At 46.8% G+C, this 20,699-nt stretch overlaps 1 protein-coding gene across 13 annotated transcripts in view; it reads left to right on the top strand.

The window, feature by feature from the left end:
- UBE2D4 (ubiquitin conjugating enzyme E2 D4) overlaps positions 1-19,279 on the top strand; it is a 28,538-nt gene extending 9,259 nt beyond the window's left edge. For 10 of the 13 annotated variants that reach the window (XM_055414833.2, XM_055414835.2, XM_055414830.2 and 7 more), the window contains 7 exons: positions 2,304-2,367; positions 6,136-6,167; positions 6,257-6,334; positions 10,326-10,431; positions 12,093-12,186; positions 13,636-13,677; positions 14,549-19,279. In XM_055414833.2, coding sequence (XP_055270808.1) covers positions 2,304-2,367; positions 6,136-6,167; positions 6,257-6,334; positions 10,326-10,431; positions 12,093-12,186; positions 13,636-13,677; positions 14,549-14,576 — 444 coding nt within the window. In that variant the 3' untranslated portion in view covers positions 14,577-19,279. The remainder of the gene's footprint in view (positions 1-2,303; positions 2,368-6,135; positions 6,168-6,256; positions 6,335-10,325; positions 10,432-12,092; positions 12,187-13,635; positions 13,678-14,548) is intronic. The other 3 variants (XM_088831915.1, XM_088831913.1, XM_088831916.1) reach the window with 3 other exon arrangements.
- The last annotated feature ends 1,420 nt before the right edge of the window (positions 19,280-20,699 follow it).

Raw genomic sequence — 20,699 nt, 5'->3', positions numbered from 1 at the left:
CCTTGAAATGTCAGTTAGCATTTGAAACTCCTTGGTGATAGTTGAAGTCTGTCAGTTGAAACCCACTTCTTGGCCTTCAGGAATCATCAACTCTTAGTAACCATTCACCACACCCTTTACAAGGTGTTTGCCTTCTAGGGACAGGGAGCAGCCCATGTAGATGCCTGGAGGTATGGAGAAACCTGGTGAGTTGGAGGGAATTGGCCAGTTCTGCTAGCTTTCCTGCCCCCAGTTGCTCATGTGATCTCTCCAGGATTTGCCTTAGCCTCATCACAGAGCTCATTCATACAGCATTGCAGAGAGTGTAAACAGTCCCCTACAGAGTGTTTGTAGAGGTATGGAAGTGCAAAGCAGAGGTCAGCAGGCAAAGGACTGTTCTGTGGAGCCTCCTGTAGGCATGCTGCATTTCTGAGCATGTCCTCTGGTCCCCTCACCTGACATTAGTTGTTCCCCAGGCTCATTTCTATTGTGACAACTAGTAATGCTGGGGACTTAGTGCTTATCAAGAGTAACCTATTTAAATATATTAGATACTAGCTAAGATAGAGAAGGCGATGGCACCCCACTCCAGGACTCTTGCCTGGAAAATCCCATCGACAGAGGAGCCTGATAGGCTGCAGTCCATGGGGTTGCGAAGAGTCAGACATGACTGAACGACTTCACTTTCACTTTTCACTTTCATGCCTTGCAGAAGGAAATGGCAACCCACTCCAGTGTCTTGCCTGGAGAATCCCAGGGATGGGGGAGCCTGGTGGGTTGCCGTATATGGGGTTGCACAGAGTCAGACATGACTGAAGTTATTTAGCAGCAGCTAAGAACTGGCGTGCTGTGATTCATGGGGTCGCGGAGAGTCGGACACGACTGAGCGACTGAACTGAACTGAACTGAACTGAAGAACTGACCAGTGTTATACTAGTAGGTGTTTAAAAACCAACCTTCTGGGCTAAAACTTGGCCCTGACTTGTGGTACTTGCTGGCTTCTGTAATATAAATATTCCCACCATGGCCAATTGTATTTGTGTGTAGGTGGGATAAGTACAGAATGACCAGTGAGGCAGGCATTAGTAGAATGATCAGCATGCCTAGAGATTACAAGGTAGAATCAGGAGGTTCTTTGTGGATGAGCTCAGTTTCAAGCATTGCTCAGATAAGGAGGAATGTGATCAGCCAGGTTTAAACTTCATACATAATGCCCTAGACCCTGGGATTTGCCATCCTCTGAGGAGTTTCCCTGCAACCTGATGGACCATTACTTGTGCCTCATTCCTTCTCTTTGGAACCCCTCTGGAGACCACAAGAAGTTTACCCAGATCTGGAACCTAGGGAGAGTGAGGAGTATTAGGAAACTAGTACATGCAAACTAGAGTTTTTTTTAAGTCACTGCCCAAAATCTTAGACCTTGAGGCTCATGCTGGGCTAGGATAACTTTTGGGGATTGTGCCCACAAGTTGTATCCCATTTAGGGAATCTAGTTATGGTGTAATTCCTGTTTCCCCCCATTGGTACATAGTATAGCTGTGCAAGACTGGCTCACATGTCCTTCATCTCCCACCTGGAGCCTTAGGACTCCCATAGAACCAGTGGCAGGTAGGGCAGTAGTGGGGCTGCTGCTGCTGCTGCTAAGTCGCTTCAGTCATGTCTGACTCTGTGCGACCCCATAGATGGCAGCCCACTAGGCTCACCCATCCATGGGATTCTCCAGGCAAGAACACTGGAGTGGGTTGCCATTTCCTTCTCCAATGTGTGAAAGTGAAAAGTGAAGTCACTCAGTCGTGCCTGACTCTTAGTGACCACATGGACTGCAGCCTACCAGGCTCCTCCGTCCATGGGATTTTCTAGGCAAGAGTACTGGAGTGGCTTGCCATTGCCTTCTCCGAGTAGTGGGGCAGAGAGATTGAAATACAGGAGCCCTGTCCTTAATTGGGCACTTCCTCTGGGCTAAGTGCTTCCATTCAGGAGCTCAGAGCTAAAGCCCAGCCCCTGCCCTTCTCCACCTGAGTGGTGTTGGGGCCTTGCCCGCTTTCAGCTCTGTGACCTTGGGTAAGTAACTTAACCTCTTTACCTCTCAATTTTCTAGCTTATTAATTGGAGATGGTAATACCTTTTTCACACATACCTTCACAGCCATGAGCAGACCCTGTTTTCAAGGGTATTGCAGATCAGTTGTTTTCATTAGCCAGACTCACCCCCTCCTGAAGTCTGGAAGCCCACTAGGAGAATGCACTTCTGGCCAAAACGTGTGGGGTGTAGAGTAGTATCCCCAGTTCACACCCTGGCTTTGAGCTCACTATCTTGTATTCCAGGAATTAACTGACTTGCAGAGGGACCCCCCTGCCCAGTGCTCCGCAGGACCTGTGGGAGATGATTGTAAGTACTGTCAAGGCTCCAGATCCTGTGAGCCTTGCAATTAAGACCCCCAAATTTGTCTGCCCCTCAGTTTTTTTTGTTTTTTAGGAAAACCTATCATTGTTACTGTTGCTTTCTCTTCCTCTACTTGTGAGTAGCATTTTCATTAGATGCATTGACTTCATAGCCCAGTTGGTCAAGATGTTGTTGAAAATCACCATCTCCCTCCATTTGGGCACAAGAAAGCCACCTGGAAAGCCAACTAAAACTTGGGGCATTGCTGGAAAAATGGTCATAAAGCTAATCATGGAGGACCTGTTGCTGTTGCACTTGTGGGTAGAACTGGAGGGTTGGTGAAGGGTGGGGAATGGGACTAGCTCCTTGCCTCTGTGAAGGGAAGGGACAGTTTTTTTCTCCCACTTCTCCCAGGGGGAGACTGAAGGAGCTGCAGTGGGCAGCCCTCTGCTGCCCTTTGTAGCCGACTGGCCATAGGCCATGCTGCCCAACACTGGGATATCCCAAATCTACTCTGCTATCCCACTTCACCTCTACTTTCTGAGCATCTTAGGCTCTGGGATGCTCATCCTTTACTCTGAGGCTCTAATAGCTGCATCTGAAGGAAAAATAGACGGGGGAGGGAGAGACTGTGTAAAAAAAGGGGTGGTGCCCTTCAGGGACACCAAAGAATTAAAAACAAGTACTCAAACGGAACTCATATATCAGTGTTCATTGCACCGTTGTTTATAATCCCCCATTAACAATCCCCCATTACATGCCCATTAACAAATTAATGAAAAAGCAAAGTGGTATATATGTGTGTGTGTATACATATATATATACACAGTAGCATATTATTTAGCAATAAAATGGATAAAGTTCTGACACATGCAATAACGTGGATGAATCTTGAAAATATGCCACATAAAATAAGCCAGAAACAAAAGGACAGCTATTATATGATTCCATTTATATGAACTATCTAGCTAGACAAGGCAGATATAGAGACAGAAAGTAGAGTAGAGAGGTTTATAGAAGCTGAGAGGAGGCAGAAATGGGAAAATATTTCATGGTACAGAATTTCTGTTTGGAGTGATGGAAAAGTTTCAGAAATGGATAATGTTGGTGGTTGCACTTCTTTGTGAATGCACTTAATGCCACTGACATGATACTTAAAAATGGGTTAAATGAAATATTTTATGCTACATTTTTGTGTCCAACTCTTTGCAACCCCATGGAATTCTCCAGGCAAGAATACTGGAGTGGGTAGCCATTCCCTTCTCCAGGGGATCTTCCCGACCCAGGGATCAAACCTGGATCTCTCGTATGCAGGCAGATTCTTTACTGTCTGAGCCACCAGGGAAGCCATATGCTACATCTTTAAAAATTTTATTGTGTTAAAATGCAAGAAAGAAAAATTTCACAGAGATAAAAAAGAGAAAGTAGTCATATGTGAGGAAGAAGTCATATGTGTGTGTTTCTGCATGTTCTATGGGCTGATGCTTAGAGGAATTGAAAGTGGGCAGACAGCTATTGCAAGTGGAGAATTCCAAAAGCTTTATGTGAGAGTTTAAATAATTCTTTAGAGCAAGACAGAAATGATTCCCATTGCATATGCAGATTGAGTGAACAAGTGTGGCTTCACCGGTTTGTTACTTGATCTGTGTTGTCCTTCCAAGTGTCATAGGTCTCAGTAGCATATTTTCCCCCTCTTGCCTGTTGCTTAAAATAATGTAAACTGGGATTACTAATAAGATTGAATTGATAATGATTCAGCTTCTGCTTTATAAAGGTACTGCTGGGTGTTCCTCTGCATCACACATTCTCACCCTTCGCTGCAGCCCTGTGCTGGGAAGCAGCCATCTTTATCTGAGAGTCTAGCCACCCTCCATACTCAGTACCTGAGCTTTGATGAGGTTTGCACAGTCTTGGAAACTAGCTAACCTTTTGGGGCCATTTCATGCCTGCCCTGTGAGTTAACAGCCCCTTTCTGGCATCCCTCTGCAATTTCCTTTCTCTTCCTGTCTCTTTTGGAGCCTTCTGTTCTTACTGTGCCTTTGGGTTCTGCTCAGCCCCTCAGCAGACCTCAGGGGTTAAAGTGAATGGGACCAAAGGGTCACCTGTTTGCCAGAAGGATCCACTCATATTATTTACTCCTCCCTTTCTCTGTATATTAATTATCAAAAAACATTTATTTAATAAGGAATTCCATTCTATACTATGATTAGGAAAATGTATACCTACCAGCTAATGATTAGCATGAGTTGCAATAAAAGCAGTCAAAAGAAAAAGTGACACTTTATTAGCTTAGGCAGTCTCATTGTAAATAAAAGTGTTCCCATCAGTAGCATTTCTTGAAACATTTGAAAATGGGCAAGGGCTGCTGTGACTATCTTTGGATACCTGTAGGGACTTGGGAAACCTCTTCTCTTGTCCCTTCAATTCCTTCCCCTCCTCATGCTTTGGCAGTTTCCTGTCTGCTGGCAAGGGCGGAGTCTGTGAGATATTTGAATAGATGGCAGGAAACCCAGTACAGGACCAGGTCTGAAAATTGGGGCTGATTTCACACCCATGATGGATCCATGAGACAGAATTCCCTAGAGAATAACAGATGCCTCAGATACTCTCAGCAGCCCCCCCAGGTGGGTATATAGGCACTTTCCACAAAGACTCGACAGTGTCCTGGGAGCTTTGGAACTGAGTCATCCGCCTGCTCTAGGCCAGTCTTGCTGAGCGTACAGGAGCTTTCCTAGGGATGTGTACAGCAACAAAAGTAGTCTGACTCCAGAGAGGGCTGCAGGCGTGACATGCAGCAAGAGAAAGCTCTAACGCTGCAAGGAGGGATGTGCCCTGACCAGGTTGGTGGGAACCTGGGAGGGAAGAACACGAGGGGCTACTCTTGGCTTGTCACCTCGTCCTGGGGATGTGTGAGAGGACACAGGTGGGAAATAGCCCCTGAAGCCCCAGGGCCACAGGCAGTGATTGACTCCTGGAAGGGACCCTTTGGAGAAGGCTTCAGAGTAAATAGTGAAGAACTAAGGAGAAGAGAGGTTTATAAAAGTAATGTGGAAAGTGGCTAAAGCCTACCTAAGGCTTGATTCTGTGCAGAGAGAAGATTGAATTGTAGTTTACTGACACCTGGATAGTAAAGAATTTAATTTTGTCCTTAAAAGATCTGGCCTTTGTCCCTAGCCTCAGGACGGCAATGTCTAAGCTACCCAGCCTGATAGGACTGTCTGTTTAGCTGAAGGCCTTGATCCAAACCAGCAGTGTGAGTTAGGTGGGGGCAGCCACACTAGACACAGCTGGTTTAAGGTGGAGGTTTTGGATCATTGCCAGAGGAACTGGAGACATAGAACAGCCATGTGAATAATCCATTAATCCATCCTGCTAACATGATGGAGTTCCAGTAGAAACTCTGTACGCCAAGCCAGGGCTGAGCATCCCTGTAGGCAGTATTCAGTGTGTTGTTACACATCAATGCCAGGACTCCAGGGAAGAGGACAGTTGAAGCTCTATGTTTGGACTCTGCCTGGAACTTTCCCATGAGCTCTTCCCTCAGCTGACATTGACCTCAGCCTTTCACTGTGATAAATCAGAGCTGTGAGCACAACAATCTTTCATGAGTCTGGAGTCCAGTTAAATTACAGAAACCCCTACAGAGGTGGTTGGTGTCAGAAGTGAGGGCAGGCTTGTGTGTGAACAGCGCCCTCTGAACAGAGCAGCTCCTCTTTGGTGGAGAGACGTGTTTGCTGGAGAGGCTCACGTTCCTGTGTCTTTTTTGTCTTGCAGTGTTCCACTGGCAAGCCACCATCATGGGCCCGGTAGGTAGCAGCTGCTGAGCGCAGCCCTTGCTTTGCCTGTTGTGCCTCTTGCACACGTACTAACCTGCTTTCGGTGTCTCATCCTCCAGAATGACAGTCCTTACCAAGGAGGCGTTTTCTTCCTGACCATCCACTTTCCTACCGATTATCCTTTCAAGCCCCCAAAGGTGAGGACAGAGGACAGGGACAGTGTGTGATGAAGTCAGTTGGTGCAGAAAGCTGCAGCTGGGGCTTTTCCCAGGGGCCCTTATCCACCACCAGGAGTACAGCTTGCCAGGAATTAAACTCTGGACTTTCAGGACTCACGCTTCATGTGAGCAGGGGCTGGTGTGGTGAGCGCTTCCTACTGAAGCCATGTTTTCAGGGGTGTTCCTTGTGGGGTGGCTGAGTTAGGATGTGTCTCAGGCTCCAGCTCCCTTCTCTGCAGTCCCTTTCAGTCTAGGACAGACTTCTCAGCCCCAGCCCCAGGGACACTGAGATTTTTGTGATAATAAAGCCTGAGATGGGAGGTGGGGAGAGGATTGCTTCTAGTATCTAGTGGAGGACAGGAATACTGCTCAGCATCCTGAATTGCACAGGATGGCCCTGAATGTCCACAGGTGGAGAGAAGCTGGCCTAGGACCCTGGCAAGTCACCTCCTTTCTACACCTGGAGGAGTCCTGCCTTCATGAGATTCATAGTCCTGTGTGGGAGAAGTTTAGTATGAGAGCTCTGCCATGCTGAGGAGAAGCACAGAGCAGGAAAGTGGGATAGGACAGTAGGGCAGGTGGCAGTGGGATCACCTTGAGCACAGAAAGGGTCACAGGGAACTTTGTTTGGGGGTGGGGAGGATGACCCCGAGGGGACCCACGGTGTGCAGACAGTTGCTCTGCTGTGGTGAGAGGCTGGGTAGGGCAGAGACTGGTTGTTAAGGCAAAGCAGGTGGCATGTTCCAAGGTGGAGCCAACAGCTCAGGCAGATGTGGTCACACAGCAGTGATTGTATGTTATCCAGATCATTTTTAACATATTTTTATCTTTCTGATTGAAAAATTGATAAAAGTGAGTTATTTTAAAATTAAAGCATATGGAGAACTAATACACAGATGGAAATCAGTCTATTTATAAACCTACCCCCAGAGAAGATCACAGCTAATGGCCCTGTGTACGTTCCTCCAGGGTTTTTCTTCATATACCAATATATATTTTAATTCTTATTTTTAAAATAAAATTGACAGTTCCGATTGTGAATGAGGAAACCAAGGCTTTGAATGGGCACTCCATTTCCTGAAAGTGGTGTGGCTTATAGTGGAGGGTGGGACTTGAACCCAGAGGTGTCAGCCTATTTTTTGGTAACTTCTTATTTTAAATTAATTTTAGACTTAGAAAAATGTTGCAAAAATAGTACAAACTTTCCTTATATGCCTTGTCTAGCTTTCCCTGACGTCAACATCTTACTTTATTGAAGTCCAAGTATCAAATCCAGGAAGTCAGTATTGGCCACATGCTCTGAGCTAAGCTGATGGCCTTTTTTTTTTTACCAGTTTTCCTCGTGTTCTAGGACCCTGAACTGTGTTTATTGTCTTGTCTCCTCCATCTCCACAGTCTGTAACAGAGTCTCCATTTCCTCTGGTCTTTCATGACCTTGATGCTCTTAGACATAATGATCATTGTCAGACACCCTCTCCCCCATTTGTGTTTGTGTGCTGTTTTCTTAGGATTGACTTAAGGTTTTGCATTTTAGCAAGACTTCCTCAGAAGTCTTGAATCTGTGCCAGGGCCCCCTCTCTCGGGGTTTGTGATGTGTCTTACTGCCCCGAGGTTGACCTTGATGGCTCATTTCAGGTCAGACCCTTCACCCCTGTGTGCACACTCTACCTAAGCCATGAGAAGAAGCCCCTCTGGGCTCCCCAGCCCACAGGTCTCCCTGGTCATTGCCACCAGAGGCCACTGGTGCCTCCATATTTTATTTGTTTTTATTTTTTATTTTTTGACTTTCCCAAATGCCTTTATTTTAAATCAGAGTTAAATGTGGTTAAGATTCTGGAGACTTTGCCAGCTTTTAATGAAGAAGACAGGGTTATGCTGGGCACAGGGGGACAGATAGTAAAATACCTCTCTTAAGTATAACTGTTATTTCAGGGGTTTGGTTGAAAAGGCACGTTTCATGGTCTTGAATCTACCCCCACTCTCCCCTTTCCCTGTTAAGACTTGCTGAAGTGTCTTGTAAAGTAGCATCTTATACCCTTCATTAGTGTATAAGTTGCTGCTGATCTTTTTAAAAATAAACAGATAGGATATAATCCTATATGTTTGTTGGGTATTTTCAGGATTCCTGATTGCCCAAGGACAAAGCAAAAGCAGCGCCTATTATTAGAGACTGAAGTCAGCCCTGTGAGTTGGGTTTACTGTAACAAGGAGAATTGTGTCCCAAAATGTTGTCTTCTACAATAGAAGAAAGTGTTTCTGTCTTTTTAAAAATCTTCTTCCCACAGGAGAACAAGATAAAGTAAGATTTCTGTTTTGGCAAGAATTTTCTGGGTCTGTGGAGGGAATCTGGCAAGGTTGCATGATCTTCTCTATAGGAGATAATAAAGAATAGTTCAGTTCAGTTCAGTTCAGTCGCTCAGTCGTGTCCGACTCTCCGCGACCCCATGAATCACAGCACGCCAGGCCTCCCTGTCCATCACCAACTCCCGGAGTACACTCAAACTCATGTCCACAGAGTCGGTGATGCCATCCAGCCATCTCATTCTCCGTCGTCCCCTTCTCCTCCCGCCCCCACCTTTCCCAGCATCAGAGTCTTTTCCAGTGAGTCAACTCGTCGCATGAGGTGGCCAGAGTATTGCAGTTTCAGCTTTAGCATCAGTCCCTCCAATGAACATCCAGGATTGATCTCCCTTAGGATGGACTGGTTGGATCTCCTTGCAGTATAAGGGACTCTCAAGAGTCTTCTCCAACACCACAGTTCAAAAGCATCGATTCTTCGGCGATCAGCCTTCTTCACAGTCCAACTCTCACATCCATATATGACCACGGGAAAAACCATTGCCTTGACTAGACGGACCTTGGTTGGCAAAGTAATGTCTCTGCTTTTTAATATACTATCAAGGTTGGTCATAACTTTCCTTCCAAGGAGCAAGCGTCTTTTAATTTCATGACTGCAATCAGCATCTGCAGTGATTTTGGAGCCCAAAAAAATAAAGTCTGACACTGTTTCCACTGTTTTTCCATCTATTTCCCATGAAGTGATGGGACCAGATGCCATGATCTTTGTTTTCTGAATGTTGAGCTTCAAACCAACCTTTTCACTCTCCTCTTTCACTTTCATCAAGAGGCTTTTGAGTTCCTCTTCACTTTCTGCCATAAGGGTGGTGTCATCTGCATATCTGAGGTTATTGATATTTTTCCCAGCACTGCCTGAGACACTTTGGAAGTTTGATGCTTCCTGGAAAAAAGTGAAAAGTGAAAGTGTTAGTTGCTTAGTCATGTCCAACTCCGTACAGTCCATGGACTGTAGCCTGCCATACTCCTCTGTCCATGGGATTCTCCAGGCAAGAGTACTGCAGTGCGTATACTGGATCTTCCTGACCCAGGGTCTGTCAGGAAGTCTCCTTCATTCTAGGCAGATTCTTTACTATTTGAGCCACCAGGGAAGCCCCTCCTGGAAAAAGTCATTTGGTAACAGATACTAAGCCTCACATACACAGCCTGCCTTCTCTTCATATTCTGAAGTGAGTTGTTTCAAAATGAAACCAACCAAAAAAAATCCTGTTTTATTATAAACTATTTCAGGCATGTAAAGTATTGTAGATAATCATATAATGGATGCCCACATATTCATCCTCTGGCTTTAGAACTCCATTATTCAAGAAGACTTCTGAGTTCTGGCCATTGCTCTTCTTGTTAGCCCTCAGAGCACACTACTCTGGGGGAGATGGTATCAGTCCCCACATATAGTTCAAGAGCCCAGCAAGGAATGGGTTGGGGGACTTCTCCTCCAGGTGCACCCTCCTGTATCCCTTTCTGGTTCGGAATAATGCCCAGCTCACCCAGGATTGGGCAGGGCCAGCTATGTCCCAGTAGTGGTTGTTTCCACCTTACTTGGTTCATTTTCCAGACAGATATGATCTAGAATGTCCCTGTGGTCTGTCTGACTTGAGGTCTCTTATCTCTGCAGGTTGTTTTCACAACCAAAATTTATCATCCCAACATCAACAGCAATGGCAGCATCTGCCTTGACATCCTGCGGTCCCAGTGGTCTCCAGCACTGACTGTGTCCAAAGGTAAAAGGTAGCTGTGTACCCTGGGTTCTGATGCCGTGAGTGCGTATGTCATGCCCGTCTCTGTCACAGCAGTGTTTCTACCCCTGCACTCAGAGCACATTCAGGCTCCGGGGAAGCAGCCTCGGTCCTAGCCCGTGGTCCCAGCCCAGAGGGGAGGAGTCCGAAGTGGTGCTTTCCCCACCCCCACCATGTCCACTGGGACCTGTTGCTGCAGGGTGCTCCAGCCAGACTGTTGCACGGGTGCAAAAGAAAATGTTGATCCTATTTATGCTTTTTATCTAAAAGTAAGAAAGGCAAATATTACATTGCCTCCTCCACTCCCTCATTTATTCATTTATGCAACATGGATTGTGAACCAGCCCTGAGTGAAGAGGGCACAGGGCCTTCTCCCTGCATGAGGGTGAAGAAGCCAGGCTAAACTGGGCTTAAGGGATGCAGGTATTCCTTCCCAACTAAGACAGGCTGAACGTGGTGGTACGAACACTGAGACTTGAACACAGAGGGTCTGAGTTACCTGTCAGTAGAGTGAGTGAGGTGGTAAAAAAAGCACCCTGAGAGAATCAGGGTACTAGAGCCCAACAGAGTGGAGTGTGAGGCAGTGCAGGTGGCAGAGCTTTAGGCAGCAGAGCAGGGGCCACAAGGCACCAGTACAGCTGACCGGAGCAGGCTCTTTGAGACTGCGTGGTAAATCTACAGGGAAAGCTGCCCATTCCCCTTTGGTGGTGCAGATGCCGTGAAGGCAGAGCTGACTCCAGTACTCGGCCTCCAAGAGACAACTCCACTCTAGGGGCTTGCTCCTCTCTGAGCTGAATCCTCATCTCACTGCCTAGCATGCCTTTGGGTGTGGGGGTCAGAACACTCTCTAAGAAAGAAGGGAGAGGAAATCAGAATGGCCAGGAGTAGGCACTTGAATGTGGAAGGAAGGAAGAAACTAGCCCTCTCATGACACTTCCTCTGAGCTCAGAACAGCAGGAGAGTTGAATAGCTTTAAAAAGACAAATCATCCCTCAATCATAGTGTACCTGGTTTACCATAGTTTAACTGTGGTCAGGACTTGGATGGATTCACTGAGGCAAGGATGATACTTGTTTGGGGTGGTACAGAGGGTTCCAGAGCAAATCTAGGATTGACAGTGCATTTAGCCTGGACCCTAACAATCCCAGCAGCAGCACTTCCTCAGCCTCCAACCACAGCCCTGGTGGTAGTGTCCTCACAGGTCCAGAACAGAACTGAGAGTGTAGGGCAGTGCAGTCACACACACCTGGTTCCGAATCTTGTTTTTACCCGTTTGGTTGGTGTTCGAAGTCTGTAACCTTGGAAGGTCACCGGAATCTTCTGAGTTCTGGTTTCTTAAATAGTGAACAGGGCCTCTGGGACCAAACAACAAAGGTACATGGCACAACTTTTGAGATCAGGAAAGGGAGGCCAGAAATGCCCTAGAGCAGATGTAACTGGGACACCACAAGGTAAAATTGCTGTTCAGCTCATAGATGGACAAAGTAAATACGTTCATGACTCTTGGGGCATCAGAATAATTTTGATGGGATGTTGAAGAGAAAATAATTGCTCTGTCAACAGAGTTCAAGTTGAGGGGCTCTTTGGACCTGGGGTAACCTGGGAGCCTGTGACTGCAGTTGACTCATTGTTTCTTTTCTTTCCAGTTCTCTTATCCATCTGTTCTCTGCTCTGCGACCCCAACCCTGATGACCCTCTGGTGCCAGAGATAGCCCATACCTACAAGGCTGATAGAGAGAAGTATGTGTCCTCTTTGGATTGCCTTTGGGTCCCAGCTGCTCCAGGCAGCTCCCAGCAATACCCTGAGCTGGTGCTTCCAGACCAACAAGGTTTTCCCATGGACATCATCCTGCCCATTCTGAGCTGGGCTGAGACTCCTGCCTCAGGGAGAAGGAGATAAAAGCAGTTTGCCCTCCTGGATAGCTCATCAGCTGCCACTACTGAATCCTAAAATATTATTGCCAAACTTGCCCTTGAGGCCAATAATGTCAGTGGTCAGCCAACAATGGACTCAGAAGAATCTGATAGCAAGAAAATTCTGGATTAAAATACAAGGATCTTATCACAAGATAATGGGTTATCTGCTCAGATATGCCCAGGGTGAGGCCAAGGCTGATTGAGGTGGGAAACACTGCTGTGCTCAGTTTGCTAGTTGAGGCTAAGAAGTAAGCAGTGTGTTTTTACTGATAGACCCTCACTGCCAACTCTCTGTTTAAGTACTGATTACCAGACACATAACTGTGGAATTCTGACTCATGTGGCCAGACACAACCATGTGCACTTTAGCCTGAGCAGATGTCTGTGGCTGCTGAGGCAGGTACATTGTGTGCAAACCTCTGAGCATTGACAGCACTGTGAGAAAGGGCCAGACGTGACAGGGCCCCAGGCGTCAGCAGTGGCGGCCCTGTGAGCAGCTTGGGGCAGGAGCAGGGTGCGGAGGGTGGAGTTGCTGGCTTTTAAACGAACTCTCCAGTAGGTCTTTTAGTTCAGTATTTCTCTTCTGTCTAAAGAGATTAGAATGGAATGTGGTTTGTCCAGCATATATTTCTTGAAACTTTTTTAGAGCTCATTATTTCCCTCATTTCAGTTCTCCTGTATGACAAAGTGATTTTTAATTGACAAGATCTTTATTTCAGCACTTATTATGATATATTTTAGCGATGCCAGAAGTGATTTTCTTCATGTCTCCTCTGATTACATAGCTCTCTTACAGTGTCATGGCACCAGGTTTCATTACAGTAATGTGGATAAATGCACATATTCTCAGTGAGCACCAGACGTGCTCTGTGGCTGCCAACGGTGGCGCCGACTCACAGTCTGGTGGCCAGATTCATGGAGCCCATGTGCTGGATACCAGGGACTGTCCCAAGCTGACCTCTGTGTATCTCTTCCTGATCCGATTGCATCCATGTTGAAGGACAGGAGAGAGGGAGGCAGGAGGTCAATTATGCTCTTAAATCTTCCACAGCAGGTAGTTGTGAAGAACTACTAGGACTCACCAAGCTTGGGATTTATGGCCGTGAATGATATGTTCCTGCTCCAGGCGGTCTATTTCATTCATTCATCCATCTTAGGTATTTGATGAGAAGCAACAGCATTTCCCCTATATCAGTGCTTTTCTCTACTGTGCATTGAAAGGAAGTGACCATTATGAATGAGGGTATCACTTCCTCTGCTTTTTTCTTCCAGGTACAACAGACTAGCAAGAGAGTGGACACAGAAATATGCTATGTAAGTGCCTCAGAGGTTTTACAGGAGACATTGTCCGAGAGAAGCTGAGCTGAACTGTTGGCTGAGCCACTCACAGAGCATCATCTCTTCTGCAAACAAATGCTGGTTACCCACTTTCTCCAACCACAGCATGTTGGTACCACTCTCAGCCATCGTGGTTTTGACAACGTCATGTCTCTGATGCCAGATCAGTAGTCACTGTTGTGATCTGCAGCCTTCCTGGCTACATTGGAATCGGTCCCTCCACCCCAACTCACTGCTCACTTCTTGGGGGGACCTGTGTGCCCCCCTGCCTGGCCTCACTCAGGCCGCATCTCTTACCATGGCGCCACACAGGGGCCTCAGTCTGGCCCCTGACCATGTGCTCTTTGCCTTTCAGAACTCAGTGCCCAGGGAGGAGCGGGCAGGCTCTCCTCACATCGTGTCTGCCACAAACCACATCCCGAGGACTCTCACCTCATCCCAGGAGTTCTGGGAATTGGAAACAGTGTCACTGGGAAGTGGAGGCCTTGCCCCACAGCTCCCACCAGTCTTCCTCAGCAGTGCCACATTCTGGCACTCTGCCCCAACACCAAGAAGCTGTAAATAGAAAGTCAGGATATAAAGCACATAACATGCCATGAGAGATGACTATCCTTTTAGAAGCAAGAACAAAATTATGAAACATGAAAAGATTTGGGTTACGCTTTTCTATCTGATGAGATTTTCACCACCCCTACCTCCTCCCACTCAGAGCCTGCATGAAGTCAAAGTGTGAGCCATTCACTGAACAGAACACAGGGACAGAGGGGGACTGTTAAATGTAAATAAAAATGTAATGCACTCATAACCCTAAATGATAACTGACATTTAAGTCTCTTTTTTTTTCCAGGCAGAACAGAAGATACGGAAACTTTTAACAGGTAGCCCATCGGGTAACTGGCCTCCTATCTTAAGTTTCTGATGTAACACATTTCAAGAGCTGCCTTTAGAGTTCAGACGTTTGAGATTAGGTTAGTGAGGAGAAGGGTAGTAAAGGGATTATTCTAATTGAATCTTTGAAGAGAGGAGGAAAATTGAGGGACTTCACATCTCTAAACATCCAGTTTGGCCTAGTCTTTTCTTCCATTCCATTCCGTTCCGTTCCATCGCTCAGTCGTGTCCAACTCTATGCGACCCCGTGGACTGTAGCCTACCAGGCTTCTCCGTCCATGGGATTCTCCAGGCAAGAATACTGGAGTGGGTTACCATTTCCTTCTCCATAGTGTTTTTCAAAGCTATTCCACTCCCAGAACAGCCATATGAGAATAATGTTTGGGTGGGTAGGACCAGGAAGTGGAGAAACACTAAAATTCTTCAACCAGATGGCCAGGTCTGTGGAGTTTGGAAGGAGGCCTACAGACCTTTCACCTGGGGATCAGCACTAGGTGACCATGTGAGCCTGTGACCATGTGAGCTCCAGAAACTCTGAAGTTGTAGCACAACTTCACTGTTCTTGCTTTCCAGCGGGAGTGCTGGGATTAGTCACCACCACTTCCTTAGCAAAGCAGGCAGCAGTCTGAGCCTGGTCTGCATTTACTGGGGTCCCCATTTAGGATCCTCAGTTACAAGGCTGCTTTCTGTATTCCATGGGCCCCATTCCCTGCTTTCTACCATGGTGAGGCTTGCCCTGTTAGTTTTTTCTTTCTCTGCTACCCCTTTGGTCTTTACTTAAACAAAATGATAAACTTCAGGTGTCCCCTGGGAACACTGCCATCACACAACTCTGCCATTTCAAACAGTGGCCATAATACTCCTTAAACCAAATATAACAAAATATGGGAAGGTGGGACAGATTCAAATTTCAGAGACAAGTCAGAGGTTCAGAGAAGGAATATCCAGGCCCAAGTTGGTGTTGAGTTGGAGGGTGCCATTTTCAACCTTTCAAGCATAATAACTTATGACTCCCCAGAAGCTCATGAATTTTCTCTGTCTAGTTAAAATTTTCCCAACTCTGCTGTCTCTGTTGGAGATAATGCAGTAGAAAAAGTAAAATTATCCTCTGGGATCCCCACTATGAATTATCATTCACCCTTTGCTTGATTTGCACTCTGTACTTGAACAGGCCTGTACTTGTGCCAGGCCAAGCCACCACAGTGATGTTCTTCAGGCCTGTCCCTGGCAAGTTCCTTGGGCTCTCTACCCCTGGGAAACTTGCTTTTCAAACCTTCAAGGGCTCAGGTCAGCCTGAAGGACAGGCATCTTAAGTTGAAACCCTTATTTTAAAATGCACTGTGTGTAGACAGCTCCCAGGTATCACATAGGTATAGATATCATGTTTCCAAGGCAAGTCCCAGGTCAGTAACTTAACAGCAGATCTAAAAAACTAACTTTGTGCAGTGATACTTTGTTTTCTCCATGGACCAGAAATACCAGAGAATTGCATGATCTTAAGCAATTAATCCAACATGAACAAATGACTTAACTCTGGCCAAAAATGTCTCAGTTTGCTGGATGGAGCTGTGATCTTGATCCTTTGGCAGACTACAGGAAGACCCAAGAGTTCCAAGAATATGACAAAGGGTGAAAATCTCCCAACAAGGGTTTAAAACCCCAGAACACCCATGTCCAATGGGCCTGGCAGCTCACAGCTGACCCATGTGTCAGCACCATGGGATCCCACACCACCTGACTGCAGAGGTTCAAGGATGGGCAGGTTTCTGTCTCTCAAATTCAGGACAAAGTCTCCTAAAGTGATAAAGAGGTGCTTGTGAGACTGGTCAACAGAGCTGCTGGCCCGAAGGCCTGTTCCAGCAGAGGCGGAGAAAGCCTTGGCGCAGCACGGGCCGCTTGTCCCTCTTGCCCTCGCCTGTCCCCTCTTCTGTGCGTCTGTTCCTCCAGCGCTTCTCGCTGTGACACCTGCTCCCTCCCTGGTGGCACTGGGTGAGGGTTGAATGAGGATTAGATCTAGCCATGAAAGCTGGTCTGAAAAACACGGTGGCTTACCAGTGTTACCAACCTTGTGTCCTTGGACTCTTTAATCAATAGAAGTTGATAAGAGATCAGACAAGGAATTTAGGCAAGGCTTTCCTGGAACTCATGCCCCCTTGCTTGACCCCTGCAGGTGGCAGGGCAAGCTGGTCCCTTAAATGAGGTGAGGGTGGGGCGAGCCAGTGGGACAGGTTGGAAGGGTGGCCTGGGTGGTCTGCCAGCCCACATGGTGGTGCTGTGTGCACGGATCATGTGCAGAACCCTGCTTTTGCTCCCCGTACCTCAGAAGTGACAGTTGGGTTTTGGTCTTTTTGTATTGACCCCAACTGTGCATTCATCAAGTTGTTTTTAGTCCCTTATAGTTTCTTTGTGTTCTGCCGTTCAAGGATATGTTTGTCCAGGTGTGAGCACTCCAGTAGAGGGACCCAGACCCCAGCCTATCTCACCAGCACCCTCCCAACAGCAGCCGGTGCCATGCAGGCAGGCACACCGGCTCCCTCAGGCCTGGTGATCTTCCCAGCCAGTCTGCCGGCCTCATTATGACCACCATTGGGGTTTCTCTTCTGTTGGCAGAGGGATTTTATTAAAAACAAAACTAAAAAGCTACAGAAAATCTGCAAACCCTCTCTCAAACCAAATAGTGGTTTCTTGACTTTGCTAAAAAATGTCTCGTCTCCATATTATCCCATCTCCACTGCACTTCTCCCAGGCTCCTAATCCTTACCTTCAGATAGGCCCACTTGAGCTGTCCAGCTCCCTGCAGCGGAGCTTGCCTCTGGGTGCACGGGCTTGGCTGGGCTCCCCTTTAGGAGGTAATGACAGAATTGCCCTCTCAGAGCCTGCCTCTCACCCATGCTGCCCACCCTACCACCACCACCACCACCACTACAGTTGCTCAAGGGGCTAGTCATGGGGAATGTCCATCACTGCTAGCTGGTCATTACTTTCTAATGACTTTAGGTGGCTTTATCCAGGCAATGACTGAGCACTTGCCAAGTGCAAGGTGTGAAGAGGAGGAGAAAGGAAAAGAATTATAGAAAGAAAATATAATGTGGTTGCTTTCTGGGAGTTCACTTGAACTACAAAGGCCTGAGGAAGGAGCTAAAACTAGGGTAGGGCCTGATGGATGGACAGGGAGGAGGGTCCTACAGGCAAAGGACTGTGTTCCCCAGCAAGCACAGCACATTCTGGGATTTCACTCAGCAACCTGGCAGCACTCCCTCACATGGCCCTTCCAAAATTGGGGCCCTATTACCTTCTGGGTGGCACAGGGCTCACCTTTCTGGAGAATCATTGAAGGCAGAGGAATGCAGGATGACCAGCAATTTTCATATTAAGTGGATGGCATAGTTCATATAAGCTGGTGTGTAAAACCATTTCGCACCCTAGACTCCCAGGGAAACAAGCACCATCACTGGGCCAGGGGCTTTGTAGGGGCAAGGACACGGGCACAGAGCTGCATCTGTCTCTCCATCCACATGTGGAAAAAAACAAAATGACATTAGGCCTGGGCCCAGCCTCATCTCAAAGCTTGTTCCCAGGAGCAATAATGACCTGGCCAGGGCACTAGAAGGCCAGGCGTGCTCAATGGGCAACATGATCTGCCAGCTGTAGAAACAAGGATGCAGATGGAGGCATGGGCTTTAAAAAGTTGGGAGTGGCAGAGGCAAGGGGTGAAAGGCTAACTACCCTTCTGAGGGAATTTGGCTAGGTCTTCCTTCTGTGTCAAATATCCAGCAGTAGGAATAACCTGGTGGTCCAGTGGTTAGCAGCCTGTGCTTCCACTATAAGGATCACAGGTTCAATCTCTAGTCAGGAAACTATGACCCCACATGCCATGTGACAGGGAGCAAGCTCAGGACACCATCCTGAAAGAGGAGGAACTAAAAATAACCTGTCAACATCTTTGGGTTTAAAATGTTGGCAGAGTTGTAGTTAAGCAAAATCCCCATCACCTGTACCTTCTGTTTCCTTTGAACCTTCTAAAATTTCTGCTGACTCCTTGCGGTGGGCCTATCTGTCTAAAACAGGGAGCTTGGCTGATGCACACATGTCTCCAGGTCTTTGAGGTCGAGGCTTCAGCAAGACTTGAAAAGCTAGAAGCCTTCACAGCAAGAGCTATGTGAGCAGCAAGTGTGCCCTCTCTGTAAAGGATTAGGTTGGTAGGAAAGAGCACTGCTTCTGAAGGAGGTGGTTTTGCCCTTTCTGTGAGACACCACATACTGACTTGTGGCAGCCCCTCATAGCCAAGTCTTAAATGACAAGCAGACCACATTGGCCATTCCTACCTGCAGGCCTGAGTCACAGATCAAGCTCAGGATTGCAGCCTTCCCACCTTTCTACCCTTGACTGCTTACCCTCTGTTTAAATCATAACAGGGATTCAACTAGGAAGGTTTGGGGTTTTTTGTTTTGTTTTTAATCTCTCAAGATGTGAAGTATTTGTTTACTGGATTCCACTTCCCATGCAGCATAAATAAGTTTTCTTTTTAGGGCAGGAAAACCAATGATTTCATTTCACCCATTCTGTAGTAATGTGGCCATGTGTGGCTGGAGCATAGAGATGTAATCCTGGTGGTTTTTAAGAAAATTATTTTCTTGCTAATTGACACTTCTGTGGATGAAGACTTTGAATAAAAACCTATTATTTTCTACCGATTGTTGTGGTGTCAATGATTATGTACCCTCAAAACTCCTGTGTTGAAATCCTAACCCTCAAGGTAATGATATTGGGAGGTGGGGCCTTTGGGAGGTGATTAGGTCACAGCAGTGGAGCCCTCATGAATGGCAGTGTGCTTATAAAAGAGGTGCCCCAGAGAGCTTGGTTCCTTTTGCCATGTGAGAACACATAATGGCCATCTATGAACTGTCAGCAGAAGGAAAGTCTGGAGACCCTTCTTCCTATGGACCTCAGTTCTTGGTAAGGATGCAAAGAAGAATCTAAGGTCTTACCTGTTGCAAGGAAGTTTATTAACAATCAGGAAAGAACAGATCACACAGAGTTGGACAAGACTGAATATACTGCAGATGGTGACCGCAGCCATGAAATTAAAAGGCGTTTGCCCCTTGGATAAAAGCCATGACAACAGCATATTAAAAAGCAGAAACATTACTTTGCCAACAAAGGTCCATATAGTCAAAGCTATGGTTTTTTCAGTAGTCATGTGTGGATGTGAGAGTCAGACCATCAAGAAAGCTGAGGGCCGAAGAATTGATGCTTTTGAACTGTGGTGTTGGAGAAGACTCTTGAGAGTCCCTTGGACTGCAAGGAGATACAACCAGTCAATCCTAAAGGAAATGAGTCCTGAATATTCATTGGAAGGACTGATGCTAAAACTGATGCTCCAATATTTTGGCCACCTGGTGTGAAGAACTGACTCCTTAGAAAAGACCCTGATGCTGGGAAAGATTGAAGGTGGGAGGAGAAAGGGATGACAGAGGATGAGATGGCTGGATGGCATCACCAACTCGATGGACATGAGTTTGAGCAAGCTCCGGTAGTTGTTGGACAGGGAAACCTGGTGTGCTGCAGTCTATAGGGTTGCAAAGAGTTGGACATGACTGAGTGACTAAACTGAGTATACACAAAAAAAGTACAGAAAGAATACTTCAAGGGGAGGGCCATGCAAGGGAGGCAAATGGCCCTGGAGGGCTGGAGTACAGTTTTTAAGGCAGGGTCATTTGCATAATTGGGGGGGTGTCATTGATTGATAGCTGAAGGTTATGTAACAAGATGCTCTACTGTGCATGTTCTTCCTATAATTTAGTCTATTATAATTAGATGTATATATTCATGGAATGGGCTTCCCTCGTCGCTCACCTGGTAAAGAATCTGCCTGCAACGTGGGAGACCTGGGTGCGATCCCTGTGTTGGGAAGATCCCCTGGAGGAAGGTCATAGCAACCCATTCCAGTATTCTTGCCTGGAGAATCCCTATGGACAGAGCCTGGTGGGCTAGAATCCCTGGGGTCACAAAGAGTCAGACACGACTGAGCAACTAAGCACAGCACATTCATGGAATATTTATGAGCAGTTAATGAGTCCAGTGGCTGACAAAGATTACTTTAGTACAGG

This window comes from Moschus berezovskii, chromosome 24 (assembly GCF_049115385.1).
Source record: "Moschus berezovskii isolate FMDL1 chromosome 24, NW_MosBer_1.0, whole genome shotgun sequence".
Taxonomy (NCBI): domain Eukaryota; kingdom Metazoa; phylum Chordata; class Mammalia; order Artiodactyla; family Moschidae; genus Moschus; species Moschus berezovskii.
This window is presented reverse-complemented; position numbering and strand designations above follow the sequence as displayed.